This window comes from Rhipicephalus sanguineus, chromosome 7 (genome assembly GCF_013339695.2).
Source record: "Rhipicephalus sanguineus isolate Rsan-2018 chromosome 7, BIME_Rsan_1.4, whole genome shotgun sequence".
Classification (NCBI taxonomy): domain Eukaryota; kingdom Metazoa; phylum Arthropoda; class Arachnida; order Ixodida; family Ixodidae; genus Rhipicephalus; species Rhipicephalus sanguineus.
This window is the reverse complement of record NC_051182.1, coordinates 149,410,123-149,430,701: the sequence shown is the minus strand read 5'-3', so window position 1 is coordinate 149,430,701 and position 20,579 is coordinate 149,410,123. Positions and strand designations below refer to the sequence as shown.

At 45.0% G+C, this 20,579-nt stretch overlaps 1 protein-coding gene across 1 annotated transcript in view; it reads left to right on the top strand.

Annotated features, from left to right (window-relative positions):
• Nucleotides 1-20,579, top strand: part of LOC125756141 (guanine nucleotide-binding protein-like 3 homolog) — a 47,502-nt gene that overhangs the window by 6,879 nt on the left and 20,044 nt on the right. Inside the window, exon 2 of the mRNA XM_049417551.1 lies at nt 3,607-3,801. Coding sequence (XP_049273508.1) covers nt 3,607-3,801 — 195 coding nt within the window. The remainder of the gene's footprint in view (nt 1-3,606; nt 3,802-20,579) is intronic.

Genomic DNA, 20,579 nt, shown 5'->3' with positions numbered 1-20,579 from the left:
CGTGTTGAATTACGGACGCGTAGTGGGCCCCTCGCTGACTCGCAAAAGGAAGAATTAGGCGTAGTGGGCACTTAACAACTGTACTTGCAGTAGGCATTCTAGAAGAGTTCAAAACAGCCAACGTTATGCGCACAGTCGTCCGTTTCCTTACGGCTCGGTTGAGGTATGCACCGAGAACCGAAGCGAGGCTAGCAATCGAGAAGGCGATGCGCACGGGGCCCAATTACGCTATCGCGTTCTACTCTAGATGGTGAAGCTCAAGCATCCTCCAGGCTTTTTTCTTTTAATCAGCCGCCCGCTGATTCAGTGATGATGATGGGAGTGTCTAGGCGCCTTCCTTTTCTCCCCCTTCACCGAGGTCACTTGTTTTCTTCTTGCAGTCATCGAGGTGACGTCATTTCAGAATCATGACGTTGCACAATGTGCGTAACAGACAGTGGTCGATCATACGGAAACTCCACCATCTGCTATATCTATCTTCCGGGGTTTCTTTTAGGTTTCCTACTATATCAGACGTTTCTTTTCTTTTATTTCAGTGTAGGGTAGCAAATGATTAGCCTCTCTTCCGCATACTGCCTGCGCTTCCCATTTCATTTTTTCCCCTCCTTGTTACGCTTATCTACACCACTGTTCAGGTATTAGTCTATTGCAAGGCAATATGGCCATCACTGAAGTCACGTGGATGTTTGCCTCCTATAGGTGGTATCCGGGTTAGATGCACGCAGTGGTATGTTGTTTCTATAAACCTGTCACACCGCAACACTTCGCACGCATGAAAGCCAATCTAAATATTGATTGCTCATTCCGTGAACTCGATTTTGCATTAGGTTGATGTTCTGTTGAAAAGCTCTTGCAAATCATTAGTTTATTTCGAAAATGAGTAGCACCACTGGCAATGCAATAATTTTGTGTCCCTTCTTACTTCTTCGAACTAAATGTGCCCCGCTGCACAAAGTCAAAAGCCACCGTTTCGGCGCGTACTACGGGTCAGGCTTGCAGTGACAAAAGCGAAAGCGTCATCTGTGAACTAAGCTGGGTTCACAAAAAAAAAAGGATTTCTTCCACAGCACTCAATCTTTGCGCCATCGGAAACCCGTGCCTGCAGGTGAATTAACTCGATAAATAATTTGACTTGATGCGTCTGAATTCAAAAGTCAGCACAACACATGGTCGCCTAGAACGTCAGAGAGGTCATCGGTGTCGTCTACGCTGACGTCATTCGCGAACTGCCCCCCTGTATGACGAATGCGCGAAATGCACGCAGTTGCTATTCTCAAGAACAAGAACGTGCTTTTTTTGGGATGGAGGGTGTTCCGAGGAAAGGCGATGACGTGACGCAGCCCAAACGCCATTCTCTGCATCTTCCCTTAGTGAAGCTTGCCTGTTGAATGCGATAACAGTGTGGAGCCCGCGCACGCCAATCTAACGGCTCCGAAGAAATAGGCATAGAAACAAGGCTTCATGCAATCAAGGCAGTGGTTCGTTCCGAAGCTCTCTAACGAAGCTTTCTAGGTATTTGCTTTTTCTTTTCCGGGAACTCAGAACTCGAACCCAGGCCTAGAGCGTGCTATCCGCGGAGAGCGAGTTGCCGTAATTGCCGCGGTCGCTAGTGCGCAGGATTTAGAAGCCAGCCTCGGCTTGATTGAGTGGGTGCCTTCGATGCTGTACTGGAGCTTGGAGTGCTGTACCAATCTAAATTGGGACGCAGACAGAGGAAAGTTTAACAGCACGAACTGAAGGGGGTGCCTCGCCGAGTTAATTCGAAACACTCGATTTGTCAGTTGTGGCGAATTGGGTCTGTTGGTTGATCATATTAAACACTTCGTAGCGCAGGAAAAACAGACAGAAAGAAAACGACACCAGACAACCTACGAGCGCTCGTATGTTGTCTGGTGTCGTTTTCTTTGTGTCTGTTTTTCCTGCGATACGAAGTGTTTAAGACAACCCGATTTGTGTCGCCATTGAAATGTTGAAACGTATAATGCAAAGAAGAAAAACGTAGAAAAGAATCGCATACGTAAAGGGAACAACGCATTGATGCAGATCGAACGAACAAGCCGCGATTTATGGAGTGGAGCTTTCTGTTTTTTTCTAAGTCGCTAATGAAAAGACTACTGTCTTTATTCTAACGCTCTCTTCACTACAATTCTCTTAAGCAGTTGCTATGCTGCAATGTTGGTGTTAATAGAATACCCATGTTACGCCTTTAGAGCCATAGAATATCTATGCCTCGGTCACAAAACTCGTCGACTATGCCGCAACATCGACGACAGTTCACGCGAGTGCACTGTGCTAGAAGGCGGCTGATGTTTAACCATGCTATCTTGCACCATTAAACATGAAATTATCAATCATGACAACAGTGCGAACAGCGCAAAAGACACAAGCATAACATGCGAGAGAAAGAACGTACGAAGCGCTTGTCAGCGCATCCTTCACGATCAGCGCACACAAACTGCAATGTCCACAAAAGGGCCCCGGAAACGAACACTGTCACGAAGTTTACTATCCCGCATGCTTTGCGGGACCTGCTCCTGCGGTGCATGTGTACAGAGAAGTTATGCGATTGCTTTGCAACTCGTATCCGTTCCGCATAGTGACTCTGTAAGCAAATGAAGTCTTCTGAGTGTTTACTGAACGCTTTCAGAAGTGGACGAGGCTGTAAAGAACATAAGCTGGGCGTATTTGAACGCGTAGTGATTTCCCACGATGTATTTATTATCCAAGAGACATAGCTAGCTTTTCTATTGCACGTAATCAGCCTCTTGGCTATCGTTTTGTGTTACTTAGCATTGATCGAGTATGCTAGACAAATGTAGATAATTAGTGCACGTGCGTGTGGCGCAGAAGCAGAGGTCTTGTCCATCATCGCGTTTTGTTTTGCATCCTCTGATTAGCTCCGCACGCTTGCTGATCGAACCTTGATGGCACTTCACAAATTTATGACTGCTCGTGTATTGTGTGCGTTGTCTAGATGGGCTTGCGTTGTCGCGCGTTTCGTTTGTTTCTTATGTCCGTTCACGTTTGGAATATCAATATTGATAAAATAATAATATTGTTATCATTGCGTGTGGGTGAAGCATCCCATAGACCTAGGACTAAGGAAGACAAGAAAAGCCGACACTTACTGCCTTATTGCGTCTTCACACACACGCAATGATCGTCAATCACCACCTCGCCCGATTGTCCACTTTACATTACTGTGTGTGGTTCTTTGTTTTTAATAAATGTATATAATAGCAGGTTGGTCGCAACGCGTGGCACCGTCTACCCCTCTTCCCTTGAGTAATAGTTGCCGTCCCAAAAGAGGAAACAAGCTCAAATTTTTACGAAGACACATAGTACAACACTCGATCACGCCTTTAGTTTCAGTCCTTCAGTGCACGAAAGTGTTCACGCAACACAAAAGTTTACAAAACACAAGCATGCACAAAATTGAAATGTCAACACATAACATCAAAGTTCGCTAAGAGGTTGTCACAGCCTAACATAAGTGACTTTGAAATTGGATCTTAAGTGCTGCACTTCGTTCAGGGAAAAGAAGAAAGAAAAAAAAACCCACGTTCTCACTTCTCCCTTTCCGTTCTTGTTGTCAACGATGTGCAGACGCTAGCTGCGAGGCGGGTGCTCCTCGGCGTCGCTTTTTCCTCAAGTCCCGCTCCTCGGGCGTTGGAGGAGCCGCCAGTGCCGGAGGAGGCCGCAACCAGTCACGCCCGGCACGCCCGACTGTCGAGTGCGCGGACAGCAGCAGCGACGAAGACGAAGAAGACGACGACGAAGAGTACGACGATGACGAGTACGGTGAGTGGAAACAATTTTTAATGACGTCATAATCTTACGTAGGCGCTCATCAAGCGCGGACGTCCAACCAGTTGGTTCTTATGCGAAGGATCTTCTTTTTTAACAAGTTCTGTGCTACTCCTTGGTCTTTAAGACCAAGGGGCAGCTCAGAACCACTCCACTCCACTCGTTAACACGAGTGGAGTGGAAAGTTGGCAATTCAATGGCTGGACAGACTTGGACATTTCAATTTTGAACTTAATAACAATACAAGATGTGGATTTTTTCTAGGCCTAACATTCGGCATCTTGACTTAAGCGATGCACATATCGAACAGACCACAGCAACGGGACCCATTTGCAGTAGCGAACGCATATCTTGAAGGGAATTATTTTATGTACAGTAGGGCCCGGAAGCAGTAGCAGGAACTGGAGACATGTTCCGGTGAACACAACCCATCATTCATTCATTCATTCATTCATTCATTCATTCATTCATTCATTCATTCATTCATTCATTCATTCATTCATTCATTCATTCATTCATTCAAAAGTGCTCTCACAATCACCCGTCCATTCTGTGTGCATTCCGCAGAAGTGATGCTTCGCCGCCTAAAGACGACATCTGTGGTGGTGCACCCTTTACATGGCACACCCCTTTCGCTGCACATACGGTCTGCGCTTCTGCGCAAAATTGAAATAACAGGTTCTTAGCTGTGCTACCTAGACTAGTTCAAGTAATTAAATTTTGGGTTTGGACGTGCAGTTGATCGTGTCCTATACATTCAGGTAAATCTGTAGAGAACGCCTGAGATAGATAGATAGATAGATAGATAGATAGATAGATAGATAGATAGATAGATAGATAGATAGATAGATAGATAGATAGATAGATAGATAGATAGATAGATAGATAGATAGATTTATCTTGTACATCTGCAAAGTAAAGGTAAAATTAGCACTGAAAGAAGCTATCTCTAAGCCAATAAGTATGTAGTGCTTTTTCATAGTGTTTGCTTAGGAAATGAGTCCTAGGTAGGAAGGCATTTTAATCCAGGCAGACACCGGAATTAAGTGAGCCTCTTACGGCTCGAATATTACGCGCAGCCTAGTTATCGTGAGCCGCTTTCATTGTTACTTCGAATGATAAAGGCCTATCTCTGGCAGCTTAGTTTTAAAAGGGTCTAGCGAACGTACTAAATATTCAACGCTTGGGAAGGAAGACCCATTAGGCGAGGACACACAGCGCAGCGGAACCTAGTGCTTCCCACACCGCACGGAGAAAAAAAAAAGATGGCAGTGCTTGCACTAAGTCGCGCAAGGCTTGAAACTGCGACACTGGACGACTCTGAAGTCTAGTCTGCTTGCTTCTAGGTTGTTGCTGGGCTTTAGCTAGGTGAGTCACGACACGGATGCCCAAACTCCAGAACCGAGCGATCGCAGCTCTCATAGATCTACGGGCACGTCATCCTTAGCGTAGGGCTTCCATCGCTTCGGGCTCTTCTCGCAGCCGCCAGTGCCTTTCCCGTTCATTATAGTATGGCAGCCTCGCGCTGGTCGTGCCAAGCCTGAAGGAAGAGCGCAGCTGGGGGTGGCCTTCTTTGTTCCTCATGATATTTTTTCTTTCTTCTCTTTCTTTCTCGTACTTCTTGTTTCTTGTATCTCTATTTTGTATCTGTTCCTTTTCGTTTCTTCCTTCCCACTTCTTTTTCTTTCTCGCTCTCTTTATTTTTATTTCTCTTTCTTCTCTTCCTTTCCCTCTGTTTTTTTTCTCTCTTCCTATGTCTGCTTCTTTCTCTCTCTTTCTGTGATTTCCTTGTTCCCTCTTTCTCTGTCTTTCTATGTTTTTTATGTCTTTATTCTTTCTTTGTTTCTATGGCTTTCTATCTATCTTAGTGAACCAGTGATGAGTAGTGGAACTTGCGCAATTTCTATGGCACATGCCCGTTGATAATAGTTTTGTGATAGGCCTCACACGCACATTATAGCTAGCTTAAACAACTTCCCTGTAAAAAAAAAAGAACAGAAAACATATCAAGTGTAATATAGAGATAGATACAGACCCATGTTTGTTCGCCGTGCATGTATAATGCACAATGTACGCAATGTGCATAAAGTGGTCGGGATGATGGGATAAAAGGTGTACAGCGACAACTTACACTGGTATCACTGCCGCGTAGGATTCTAAATAGGAAAGTGGCAAGCACCGCGCTTTCAAAAGAAGGAACAGAAGAAAGCCAGACGACGAGAAAGACTCCCCAAAGGGAGTCAACTGTCTTTAGAGTGCAATCCATAAGGAGTGCTCACGTGCTGTCACAGACACCATTTCAGTGTCCCTTAGGTGCTTTCTCCGCAGTTTTGTTGGAGATAGGTGAATCAGAAAGCAAAGCTTACCACTGGTCACAATTACGTCATTGAAATAAATGCGTCTGCTTCGATGACGTCATACTGGTGTCATTGAGGGGGTGATGCTGTTACACGCAACGATGTCGCTGTCTCGATGACACCAATGTATTCAATACAGTAACATCAATGGCTTCCATCAGTGCAGTCATATGGTTGCGCGGAACGACACAGCAGCGTTGATGACCTCAGTACACCCAATACTATGGCGTCAGTGACGTCATATCATTGTGACTCAGACCACCATATTGTTGCGCAGAACAAGAGCACTAACTAAATGACTTCAGTGAGTTCTCTACCGATGGCGTTGGTATAGTCGTATTATTGTAATTGTGGCCGTCATATTGTAGCGCGCAGCACAAAGGAGGCCCATAAGACGTCATAGTGTTGTAATCGAGGTGGGCATATTGCCACGGACGCTTATTCCTTTATATAATATGTGATCGAGTTACAACCATAAAAACTGTTACCACCGCTTTTCGCAGGCCGCGCCTCAATGTTTAGAAATTTCGCGATTGTTTCAGATTATTCTGTTGAGATTACGCACAGGACACGAGTGAACTTGAACTTTGTTTCTAATTTAACCAAATTGCGCATAACAGGAACGCAGACAACAAGCCCCATATCGGCTTGACTAGGTGTGTGTTCCTTACTAGCAAAAGACAGCAAACATTCGAATGCAATAACACAACGCATGAACAGGTCCATGTACAGAGGAAAACCGTGTGCATTTAAAAAAGACGTGGGTAAAAAAAAAAACTGACATGAATCCTATGTAACGTATTTCATGGAACTTTCAGAAAAGAGAACACAGTCAAATGAATGATAATGCAAACGCCCTTGTGTCTTAACCATCGCCCTCGTGAAAATGCAACGCTTAACATACATGTTCATCAAAAACGCAAGTAAGGGAACTGAATAAGAGAATGAATGCCTGATGCACGCACACCACACGCCGTATCAAACGGTTCCCATTCATGTCGCTTATCACGTCACGTGGTTGGCCTAATGTCCTTAGACGACGCCGACTGCGAAATAAGGTGACCGTTACTCCCTCTTTTTTATTCCGACGGGCATTGACCGCAGTTCGGCGGTGTACGTCTCACGGCATTCAGATTAGAACTTCAAAAAAAAATAAATAAACAGAGAGAAAGCGAGAGGCGACGAATTGCCTCAATCTGTCCTGCTCTGCAAAATAAGAAGGAAAAGGGTCGCGACAGACCGATATAAATCAGCTGCCCAGTCAGACGGGCGTGACACCGACCTAGCGAGAACCACTCCCAGCCCGACTCTTTGCTTCCAATGTCTTCATACCTCTCAATCATGGATGTATTCGCGCGTGGTGGAGATATGGGATTTCTATTTTTTTTTCGTAGTGACAAGAACGTCGAGATGGCTCTTGGTCAAACCTCGCACTCTCTGAGTCAGGTTCTTTTTATATCTATATCATTGGAGGTTGACACCTGCAAAATAAAAAAATTTGAGTGCAGGTGCCTAGCAGACCACAGAAAACTTAAAAATAAAGTTCGACACTGCCGCTTCCCGCGTAGGTTCGCCGCTAATATTTCATACCGCTGGTAGGTGGTGGGTGCTGTACATATACAATACATACAACAAACGTTTTTTAGTTATATAGCTTGTTTTAAAAATTTCCTGAAATTTAAAGCACTTTTTGACCCGTACACGTGGATTACCTGAAAGAGTTGGCACCACTTTCGTGACAAATCGCTCGTAATAAGATACAATAATGAAACACCTTTTTATATGTTCTGTTGTATCTGGCTTGCTATGGAGAGGTTGAGGACTACGTCACCCCGGCTACTCTATTTATGTAAGCTAGCAACGAAAAAAAATGATTACCCAAAATCATAAATTACCAAGTAAACAAAAAAATTAGGCATATAGGTCTAACTGTCCCCACGTGGGAGCGGCCCGCGGTGTCACCCTAAGGGGTGGCACTTCTCCGGATCTTTAAATAAAGTTCTTCGTACCGTATATCCCATACGTTGCGGGAATTGGTTTCATGCGAAGCAGTGAGCGAGTACTTATATGCTGCATTTTATGGCTTTGAGCCAAGCGTTACGAGTTGTATCGACGTGTTTTTGTAAGTGTAGTAGTTACATGCACATGGTGCGCTTACCAGGCACGTCGACAACACTGGCGTTTAAATGGTAACGTATGGTGCGACGTAACGTGAGCCCTCACGTTAGAGTGCATACGTCAGTATTATCGAAACTAAGTGCACTTTATGGTGAAATCGTATGAATATCATACGTTAATTTCGTTAATAGGGTGACCTTTTGGGAGAAATGTGTGTCCTATTTTCTTTCCGCGTCATCTGTATGATGCACATGCTTGTCGCCGTGGCAAGTATACTTTTTATTTGTGCCTACTGTTCAGTGTTACGCTGGAAGGCTGTTACACACTCACCCGCAGTTTTCCCTGGAGACCCAGACGAAAAGTTGTTACGCATTCATAAAGAAATAAAAAGAAAGATAACCGTAGCGCGCTCCCACGTCCTCAACAATCAGATGCATAGACGTCTCCCGTCGTCGTGGCAATAAGAGAAATAAATAAATAAATAAAATAAAACGGGAGTTGAAGCTGCTTCTTGCTAGCATATGTAAAACTTCGTGAAGATAACGGATTAGAGGTTCCATTCAGCGAGGTTTTATGCGTTCCGTCGCAGCAGATGCCTTAGGGGCGGCGACAAATTCCGTATGCAAAACAAGATGAGGCGGCAGCATTTTCCAAGAGGCGCTGTTCTTTTCCGTGCGTCGATTTGTTAGTGTTTTCTGCTTTGTTTTCTTTTGGTTCTTTTTTTCTAGAGTTCTCGAGTGCTGGCGAAGTTTTCGTCTCCCTCTCCTCTTTGGTTCATTTGTCTGTTTCTTAAGTTCTATTACGCATCTGTTGCTGTGGAAGAAATCGACGTAAAAGAGCAGCAATTCTTCTACGCTGTATGGCGACAAAATGAAGCAATAAAGAAATCATGAGCCATAAGAAATGAATGAATGAACAATAATTGGAAAAACTAAATGCATAAATAAATAGGAAAAAGAGGCAGCATTGCGACGAAGAGGTTGTTTACTGTAAACTTTTTTTGGGTGGGTGTGGGTGTAGTTCTTGACTCTTAGCTGATTAGTTCGTTTGTGTCGTTTCGTTCTGTTTAAGTTGCTCTCTATTTATTGGGCAGCGCAACTTATATATCTTACTGTGTTGATTTGTTTTGTTTCCTTCTTTTTGTTTACTTGTATCTTTCTCCCCCAGATTTGTCGGGCTATTTTGTCGCTGGCGAACGCTGAATGCGACAATCGCGCGCTCAAACGATATAAAAAATAAAATAACAGTAAAGTAACGTGCGCGGCTTCTTTCAAAGAGAAATTCCGAGCAGGCCAGCTAGCGTGACATACCCTTCGTCCCCGCTGTCGAGATGAAAAAGGCCCGGCGGCACAAAGGCGGGTACTTGCTGTTTCCGCGTGTGTCATAGAAGGGGGGGGGGGGGGGGGTAAATGCAGGGGGGAGAGGGGGGCTCTCCTTGTTGCTACCGCGTTTGTGTGTTACAAGTGGGGGTGCGGGGTGCTCGCAAGCTATCGTGATGCATTACCAGCCATCCGAATGGAAGCACATGGTGATTCGTGAATTTTTCAAGCACGCACCACGAGCACACATACGACACCAAATTGCGACCAATGAGAAGGCGGCGTTGTGCTGCGCATGCGCTCCACGGTACACAGCGCATGAGTGCGTCGTTCCGGATTGATGCGGGTTGCGGGAAAATGAGGAGGAAAGAAAGAGGAAACGTGAGAATGGTGGTTGTCGGCGAGACGAGAAAAAAGAAATTTAAGAAAAAGGATCGTAAGACGATAAAATTGTGTTTTTTTTTTTAAACGAAGTGCCTCTTGCGAACCGTCCCGTACTGTCCCGATTGCAGCTGCTTGAGGACCTTGTCGGTTTCTTGGTTCTTCAGTTTACTGACGCAGCCTGCTTCCGACAATCAATCAATCAATCAATCAATCAATCAATCAATCAATCAATCAATCAATCAATCAATCAATCAATCAATCAATCAATCAATCAATCAATCAATCAATCAATCAATCAATCAATCAATCAATCAACGTGCCCAGGAACAACCGTAAGGTCTTTGTACAGGCGCACGCAAAAATAAATCAATAAAAAGAAACAATACAATACAGACAGTCTTCACAAGTAATTTTTAAATAATAATAATAATAATAATATAATAATAATAATAATAATAATAATAATAATAATAATAATAATAATAATAATATTATTATTATTATTATTATTATTATTATTATTATTATTATTATTATTATTATTATTATTATTATTATTATTATCTGTAGTTTTACGGGCCAGACGCACGGTATGATTATAGGGCACGCTGTATAGTGGAGGGCTCCGGAAATTTCGAGCACCTGGTGTTCTTGAACGTGCACTGACATCGCACAGTAGACGGATGTCTAGCATTTCGCCTCCATCTAATTGCGACCACCACGGGCGGCATTCGATCCCGCGACCTTCGGGTCAGCAGTCGAGCATCATAACTATCCGGGCGGCACGTTAGTTTGGAAATAATAACAAAAAAAGGCAGGCGAATTGAAACGAGATTGAAGCAAACATTACTGTGCTGTAAACTGCAAAGAAAATGTTAATTGGTGTCATGCGATTGATTAGGGTAATTACTAATTACTCACAAATGTTATAAAAGAACGCTGTGAACGAAAAGAATTTGCTCAGCTTGGAGTGAGTCGCGCAAGGCTGGGGCAGAGCAGAGCTGGTGGGCAGTCGGCTGGTCCTGGCATGACTCACACGTGCATTCACACGGCGATGCACGAAGTGTTCACGTGATCCTATTGTAAATCGCGACTATTGGCTAGGTATCGATCGGGTTCGATTGGGTATTGCTTAGCAGTCACAGCACCAAGTAGCACCGTGTCGCGAAAGGCTCACTGGTAGACAGACAGACAGACAGACAGACAGACAGACAGACAGACAGACAGACAGACAGACAGACAGATAGATAGATAGATAGATAGATAGATAGATAGATAGATAGATAGATAGATAGATAGATAGATAGATAGATAGATAGATAGATAGATAGATAGACAGACAGACAGATAGATAGATAGATAGATAGATAGATAGATAGATAGATAGATAGATAGATAGATAGATAGATAGATAGATAGATAGATAGATAGATAGATAGATAGATCAGTGCGTATGCCATGTTAGTGCACGAAATGTTGCGGCAACAGCCGCTGAAAGAGAACTGCTGCTGCATCCTAAACAGCAGAGACTCGGCAAAGACTTAGAAGCGCCCACAACATTCCTGCGTGGGTGCGAAGATTGGCGCTTAAAAGGACGGGTGCTTCGGCTTCATTGGTGATGTAAATAGTTGCACATGCTGAAGGGGAACGCGCTGCGTGGAAGCTTTCTCGTAACTACATTTCCATACGCTTCACTAGTCAGCCCTTATTTCGCAGTCTTTTGCAACTAGCAACCTGCTGGCTCCCGCATAAATCGTAGTAATGCGCGTTATTGCCGTCTATAGAGTGTTGCGCACGAGATTCTTGTTTACAACTTCTGTTTTAAAAAGAGGACGAGTGAGCAAGCCCACGAACGAATGCAGGCTCGTTCGACATCACATTAACTTATGCTCACCTAATAAATAGCATACTGCGCACAAACACGTGCAGAAACCTTCAAAGGTTGCTGGTGGGTTCAGGAATATCTGTTTGGGATTCTTCGTAAATTTAAAATAAAAATAAGTTTGAAACTTGAGATATAGTAATGAATTGTGGCGTCTTCCGCCCCAAGACCACGATATGTTTATCAGAGAAACCACAGGGGAGGGGTCCGGAAAAGTCGACCAGCTGGGGTTCATTAAGGTGCACATAAATCAACGCACACGGGCCTCTAACACTTGTGTGGTGTGCGCTGGGCAATGCTCATTTCCGCACTTGGTCTCACGCTATCGGCATCTATTTTTGCCTGCCTCGCCCTGAGCTGCTTGCCGCTCGAACACCCATCGCCCATTGCTGTCCTATCTTTCATCCCTGAAGCTGACTGATCGGTCGTATTCCCCGGGAAACTTCGATGCAGCTGTTCCTTTCAACCCAAACGTTCCTATATCCGTGGAAAAGCTCTCTCTGAAAAGAAGCTACATGTTTTTTTTTTCTGTTTACTGCCCTTCTGTGCCCTGCGTCAGCCGCCATTGATTTGTTGCCATTGTTTTGTTGCTGTTTTTGTTCTATGTCTCCTATCTTACGAGAAGTGCCATTGGCTGTCTCCATGCACTACTGCGCGTCGACCATTTCTCGTTATCAGACGCTGTTTCCTTTCTTTTTTTTTCAAGCGATGTCAATTATGAGTTACAGTTATCAGCCCTTTCTGATATGAAAACATGATATTTTCTGGAGCTGACTTGTCATTTCCCGTTGCCACGCGTCATTGTTGCCTGGATGCGAGCGCATGACCGTCGCTGTTGCCTGTAGCAAACTGAAGTGCGGGGCTGCTAAGCACGTTCATGAACGTCCAATTCTGGGCATGGAGGAAGGAAACAGGAGGGAGCATTGTGCATTACGACAGAAAGATAAGAAATTGTATAAGATAAGAAATTAAGAAAACACCAAGAAAGAAAGAAAACACAAAGAAATATAGAAAGAGAGAAAGAAAGAAATAGAGAAAGAAAGATTGAAAGAAAGAAACAAAGAAAGAAAGAAAAAAGAAACAAAGAAAGGAAGAAAAAGGAAAAAGAAAGAATGAAAGAATGAAAAAAGCAAAAAAGAAAGAAAGAAAGAAAGAAAGAAAGAAAGAGAGACGGAAAGAAGAAGAAAGAAGAAAGAAGAAGAAAGGAAGAAGAGAAAGAAAGAAAGAAAGAAAGAAAGAAAGAAAGAAAGAAAGAAAGAAAGAAAGAAAGAAAGAAAGAAAGAAAGAAAGAAAGAAAGAAATGTAGTTCGTCCGGTGAGCACACGGCAAGCTTTGCCTGACAATAAGAAGCTTATCTTCTAACATCGGGATCCCGAATGACTTATTCACAAGAAAAGCCTCATTGATGACGTCAAAGCCACCGCAGATATCGCAGTTGCAACATCCGAAAGACGCGTCGCTTCTGAATTGTGTTAACGCGTTCACTCTTGTACAGAGCACGATTACTACGCTGCTGCATTCTATTCGCCCACGCCGGATCTATCGGGGATGTCCAACATAGTGACTGTCTGCATTCTTCTGGGCATCTAGTTCATTAGGAGCAAGGTCTATTATGAGCCACTCACTGACGGGCGAGCGTTCACTTCGTCGGCCCATACTCCAACCCAATTACCGGATCCCCTTTCGAACATGCGCGTGGTTTTTGCTGTCGTGACCGAGCGCTTCGATGCAGGCTGGGGTGCGTGCCAAGAGAATTGCCTAGCTATGCGAGCAGCCAAGCACTAGACTCGTTGAAGATGGCGTCCAGGCTTGTCGGCGCGTTTCAGTAGGGGTAATGTCCTTATCTGCGGCTGGCGTCGTGTTTTATTGCCGAATTCCTGTAGATCTGGCATGCTTAGGCTAAGATGAAAAACAGCCAACTGTACGCATATGCCGGGAACCCGATATAAACAGGACGATGCTGGGCTAGCAACGTAATTTGCTAGGTCCAGTTAAAGACACTTTTGAAAGCACATTTGAAGGAACTTTTCATTAGTCACGTTAATAAGACAGTTGCAGTCCACAACGCTGCAGTGCATAGTTTCGATTTACTTAATCTGGATCTAGTTGGTCAGTTTTCCTCTTAGTTTACGATGCTTCAACTCCCATAGGACTTACCTTTTTGACATTGCGCGATAAGCTTTCGATGGCTGTTTTGCTTTCACATTTTTTTTCTGACAAGCTTAGGAGTCACTTGTGGGAGTTTTCGCTGTCGCGGCGGCGCGCTGCTATAGAGGATGTGGTGTGAGAGAACAGCATCTCTAGCAATGCGAGCAGCCAAGCACTGGAGCCAGTAACGATGGGATTCCGGTTTGTCGTCGCTGTTCAGTAGCAGTAATTTCTTAATATGTGACTGGTGTCGTGTTCCATAACAGTATCCCCGTCGAGCTTGTATGCTTAGGCTAAGATGAAAACCAGCCAACGGAATGTGTGCGCAAGGAAACGAGTAATAAACAGGGCAATGCTGGGCTTGCAACTAATTTTATTACGTACTTTGAAATGCACTTTTCATTAGGCATATCAAAAAGCCAGCTGAAGACCGCTTGATGATCACAGATCTTTTTTCTAACGAAAATGAAAAACACCTCTGGTTGTCTTGGTGAACGATTATTAGCCTCTCTGTGCACACTAGCTCCCCGTCGTGAAACAACTTGGTTGTGTTGCATGTGGTTGAAGGTGGCATTTACGAATGCATACTCTTTTATCATTGCAATGGCTAACAGTGTGGCACGCAACTTATGTTACTACTGTGTGGTGATTGAGGACATTCTGGGCCACTGCCAATCCTGCCAGACTCACTGGTGTGCTCTGAGCAGTGCGGTTTTACAGCGGGAAGGAACCACATTAGCATATGCAATATAGCGTGGTAGAAGAGTAAAATGAACACCAAGCATCGCACAACGCGAATTCTGTAACCATGCGTCACACAATGCGAATTGCGCAACGAGTAGGTTGTTGAATTCTTCCAACCCATTACAAAGTGCTCTGCCATAATTCTTCATCGTCATCAGGCACAGCATCAACAAAGTGCGCATAATGCCTTACATGCGTTAGCTGGTACCAACGCTCTCCGTAGAATGAGAAGTAGGGCACAGTGCCTGCTGCCCTACTTCTCAAAAATTACAATGATTTATAGCGTAGTGGGTTCCTCGCAAGTGAACTTGTATTGTTTCGTTGCCAAGGAAGCCCATAAGCGCATGATCCACTTCCTCGGGGTCTCAGTAAAATTACAATGATTTATAGCGTAGTGGGTTCCTCGCAAGTGCACTTGTATTGGTTGCCAAGGAAGCCCATAAGCGCATGATCCATTTCCTCGGGGTCTCAGTAAAGTTCTTCGCCCCCCCCCCCCGTCTCTCTCCCACGTCAACATATGTTATACAGCATGACGGGAGAGGGAAATAGCGACCGGGTGTCACCCAAGACAAATTACATAACTGGTGGGCCGTTTAAAGATTCCAACCCATTATAAAGGGCTGAGCCATAATTCTTCATCGTCATCAGTCGTCGCGTCAACAAAGTGCACAGAATGCCTTACAGACGTGTAGCTGGTGCCTCGCTTCTCCGCAGAATGACGAATAATGGCTTAGTAGGTGCTTCCCAACCTCACAAAAATTGTGATTTATGGGTAGTGGGTACCTTCCTAGTGTACTTGTATTGTAGCCCCAAGAGAGCTTAACGGGCTCTAGAAACGCCACTCTTCCAGCTTTCGCTGTGACTGTGCTGCGGTTTCAGCGCAGGCCTGGCGTTTTTTTGTACGTCAGAGGACCCCCCTCCAGCCAATGGCGTCGCGGCCGACCACTTTCGCCCTGCGGTCACGACGAGAGGAATCTAAAAGCGTGCTCTTCCAAGCTTACCGACCTCAACCAACATGGCCGCTTCCGCTGTTCGCGACAATCCATCGGCGTCGTCAGTGAGATCGCAGCTCTCGCAATCTGACTTTAGTGCCGTTCATTTGTACCCCAATTTTAATCCCACGAAAAGCCTTGCTTGTGTGTTGTGTGCAGTGTTCGGTAACGACGGTTGCCGTGGTTTTTCGTCTGCTGCGTAATCGCTCGGCACTCTCTGGAAACAGCCGCCGATCCACGTACTGGAATATTTGCGCCGTTGATCGGCGCAAATCTCCAGTACGGCGCAAAAATCACATGACATCGTAGCTTGGTCAAAGGTGGCCTGATCACGGAGGCAGTGCACAACCAGGTTAGGTGCCTCCGATCCTGGAGGCAGTGCAAGACCACGCTAGGTGCACAAACCTTTCGGAGGGTGGCGGGGCAGGATGAATACATCTAGGGGGCCTACATTACCGGCCGTTTATGTATACTCCCTAATACAGCGACTGAGAAGAAAAAGAAGATGAATTTTGCCTTCGAGTTGTCTTAGGTGAATTCACAAGGAACCCTGTAATTTTCCTTTTCCCCCGCCCCGCGTTTAAGGCAGCCAACGGAGCTCGTGCTTGGTTAGCCCTGCCTTTCCATTTCGCTTCTCTCCCTTTCTCTCTCTTGCCAATTCTTCGGCATTCTGTCACTTCTCTGTTTCTCTCTCCCCTTTTCAAGTCTAGGGTAGTCAACCGTCTCACAGGCTGTTTCCCATGACGCTATTCGGGGTTGTTTCTCTTCAATGACTTCCAGTTTTCCAAGTTTACATTTGTGTCTTCCCTGTCATCGCTGCTTCCTGCAATGATTCCCTGTCGTCTTACTCCTCCTCTCCCCTCCCATCTCTCCTCCTCCTCCCCCTCTCTCTCTTCCCTCCCTTTTCCCTCTATCCCCTTCCCCTTTCCACCTCAGTGCTCCACCTCTGAAACGCGGGCCCTACATGCCGAAACACTGCTTCGCATCGCCTCATGGTCCCCTTTAGCGGGAGATGGTGTGATTTTTGCTCTCTATCCACTTTTTCCCCCAATTGATTCTTCCTTCCGTTATTCCTTACTAACCTCTTACATTAGGTTCTCGGTCGACTTCTATTTAGCTTCAGATTTTCCTATTCCTTCTTTCTCTTTCCTTCGTATGTTTATTTTCTTTCTTTTAAACAAGAAGCTTTTGTTTACTAATTTACTGCGTGCGATGACCTCACTACAAGCGAAGTACATAAGGCAAGAGGGGGGGGGGGGTGGCTTTTCCCTTTATCGAGCAAGGTATTAGCGCCCGACTAGTTGGGTAATCCACCTTTGTTGTCACGAGCCTAGCGATAAACAGGGCAGGGCGACTCTAGAAATTCACAGAAAAATGCAAGTAAACGAACAGATAAGACAGCTAGGGCGTACTTTGGAAGGCTGCGCGTCCGATGTCGTGCCTATATGCACTTCGCTCGTCAGGCACGTGTGCTACCACTTCGCTGCCCTGTCGCGCCATCCATTCTCAACCGTCCAATCAGATCGTAGGACCGTAGATGGGATGCGATATCTATCTATCTATCTATCTATCTATCTATCTATCTATCTATCTATCTATCTATCTATCTATCTATCTATCTATCTATCTATCTATCTATCTATCTATCTATCTATCTATCTATCTATCTATCTATCTATCTATCTATCTATCTATCTATCTATCTATCTATCTATCTATCTATCTATCTATCTATCTATCTATCTATCTATCTATCTATCTATCTATCTATCTATCTATCTATCTAAAGTATTTCTTTCTTTCCTTCGGTTTCTTTCCTTTTCTTTTCTTTTAGTCTCGCGTCGTCTCTTTCGATCGGACGGCAGATTGCTGGCAGCGCTGCTGCACTCCGATTGCCAGCATCTGACTTAGACGTGCTCTGATGGGAAAAGAGTGGTGGCGCGTCGCAGTGGAGTGCCAGCTCGCGCCTCTGCTTTAAGAGGAAGAAGAGGCCTTGCACGGAGGTTGACACGTGGTGGGAAGCAGTGGGAAGGATGGCGTTATTCTCGTGACAGCTATAGGGAGGGGGCGGATTCTGTGCGGGTTGCTGTGACTGACGCGCATGCGCCAGCTTCTTCTGTTCTCGAGTGTGTGTGTTGGAAGGGGAGAACGTCAGTGGTGATTTTATGTAAGGGGAATGCTGACAAGAGGCTCTGTGGCCATTTTCCTGTCTCGGCACGTGGTAGCGCGTTCCTGTTATTCTCGGTGGCGATGGTTATGCGCTCAGAATCACCGAAGAATTTTGGGTTAGGTGGTGATAAGTGATAATGAACATTTTCGATGCGTCTCTTCTTTGTGTTACTGTTCCTTTTGCAATTCTTAAAATGGCGAAGTTGTGCAGAGACGACCCGCCTTGGTGGTCTTGTGGTTATAGTGCTTGACGGCTGAACCGAAGGTCGCGGGATCGAATCCTGACGGCGGCGGTGGCATTATGGGAACAGATACGGCACACACGTTACAAACTCTTTTCAATGCGAATTAACGCTCTATTGTATAGTTACTCTGAGTTCTAGTTTTTAACACGAAAGTGTTTTATGCCGGGGTCCACCACGACTTCTGTGACGTATTTCCGTCACGGAAATGACGTAGAAAAAAATTACACGATCAGATGTCAAAGAAAAAAAATGTTCCGTCAAAGGGTATTGAACCCACGACCGCTCGGTCCGCAACAACAAATGCCGGGGACGCTATCCACTGCGCCATGGTCACATACTCCACAGGCTTTACAAACGCGCCTTTTATATCTACCACTCTCCCGGTCGGCGGGGTGGTGTTGCCCTCTGGGAGCGGTAAAATAAAGCAATTCGTCATTACTGTGGCCTCCGCGATTAGCACCTGCAACGCGTTACACGTCCGTCACATTCGGCGCGTTTACAATAGAAGTTCAATTTTGTCAATGCCTTAACACACCACGAGGTGGTGATCTTAGACCAAGCGTCGTAAGAGCGTTGGCCTCGCTCATAGCATCACGCTAATCCAAACCAAAAATAGCTCTGCGACGCGCGCCTGCCTCACCTGCTGTAACGCCGCGTTCACCGCTGACGCGCTCGCCCCGAGAAAAATCGCGGCAGGACGCGCTTTGCTTTTCCCCCTAGTCTGGCCGTAGTGTTCGATCACATTTTAACATGCCGTGGGATGGCGACCAAGTTCAGCGTCCAATATGCGACGCTCTTCTGGCTATCACACATCGTTCTCTGATTACGCTTTCACCGTTAACTACTACAGCTACCACAAAGGTTTGTTTAATCATTTAACATGGACGTTAGTCGTCGGGATGGAGATGTACCAACAATCATCGAAGTGCGTGCATCCACGTTAAACGGTGCAATAATAATAATAATATCTGGGGTTTAATGTCCCAAATCCACGATGTGATTATGAGGGACGCCGTAGTGGAGGGCTCCGGAAATTTCGACCACCTGGAGTTCATTAAAGTGACTTGTTGGGCGAGTTGGTTCATTCTTACGGGAGAATAGCGCAAATACCACGACGAGAGAAGATGGGAGACGAACAAGCGCTTGTTCGTCTCCCATCTTCTCTCGTCGTGGTATTTGCGCTATTCTACCGTAAGACTGGAGTTCATTAACGTGCACCTAAAGCTAAGTACACGGTAAATAGCTGCGAGACATCAATATACATTGTGCAAACTATCTTATATCAATTCAGTTCTGTAAACATTCAGTTACTTCTGTAAGGGCACGCTTTACTTTCGTGTTTTTCCGATTCCTATGAAGAAGGGATCAACCATCTTTTTCTTTTTGTGATAATTTGTATCGCCACACTGTACATGGCTAAAGTTTTCATTTTCACAAATTAAGAGTCGTGTCAGAATAGACAGACAGAATGATAGATAGATAGCGGGATCCCTAATACGGAGCTGACATTATCAGAAGACGAGCAGCCGAACCCTCAAATGTATTCGGTTTGAAAGGCAAATTACGAAGCTCTGCGCAAGAGAAGTCAGTCCACCGCGATTTGCGAGCTGTAGTTGTCGCGATCTTTCGTCACCGCCTATTTTTTTCATATGAAGGCTATATATAGCTGGAAAGAGTTCTTTGGAAAGCATCTCTTGCAGGGCTTCTGGACTGAAACGTGTGTCGAAATTCGGCTTGCTTTTCCTAGACGTTGAGTAGTGACGTAACCGCTGCGCCTCGGACGTCATCGGACAGCTCTATTCAACAGAACGACCTCGTAGCAAGTGTCGGTAGCCATGATGGTGGCCTTCGCTGTCACCTATTTCTGACCTCGAAAACCGCGAGGGCTGTTCAGGATCTTTCGGTGCAGCTAAGTGCTGCTGATTGAATGAAACTGACGAAAATAGGCCGCCAAATATCTCCGGTCTCCTTTCATGCCATGCTATTCTTAGGCGAGAATGTACGCAAAAATAGAAGTTCATTCAAAGTACGGTAAAAGCGCGCAATATTTTTTCCAAGAATGAGCGTGACTTCAACTTAGATTGATGTTCCGATATCTATCTATCTATCTATCTATCTATCTATCTATCTATCTATCTATCTATCTATCTATCTATCTATCTATCTATCTATCTATCTATCTATCTATCTATCTATCTATCTATCTATCTATCTATCTATCTATCTATCTATCTATCTATCTATCTATCTATCTATCTATCTATCTATCTATCTATCTATCTGTCTGTCTGTCTGTCTGTCTGTCTGTCTGTCTGTCTGTCTGTCTGTCTGTCTGTCTGTCTGTCTGTCTGTCTGTCTGTCTGTCTGTCTGTCTGTCTGTCTGTCACGGCTACTGTTTGTCTTTATTGCGGGTG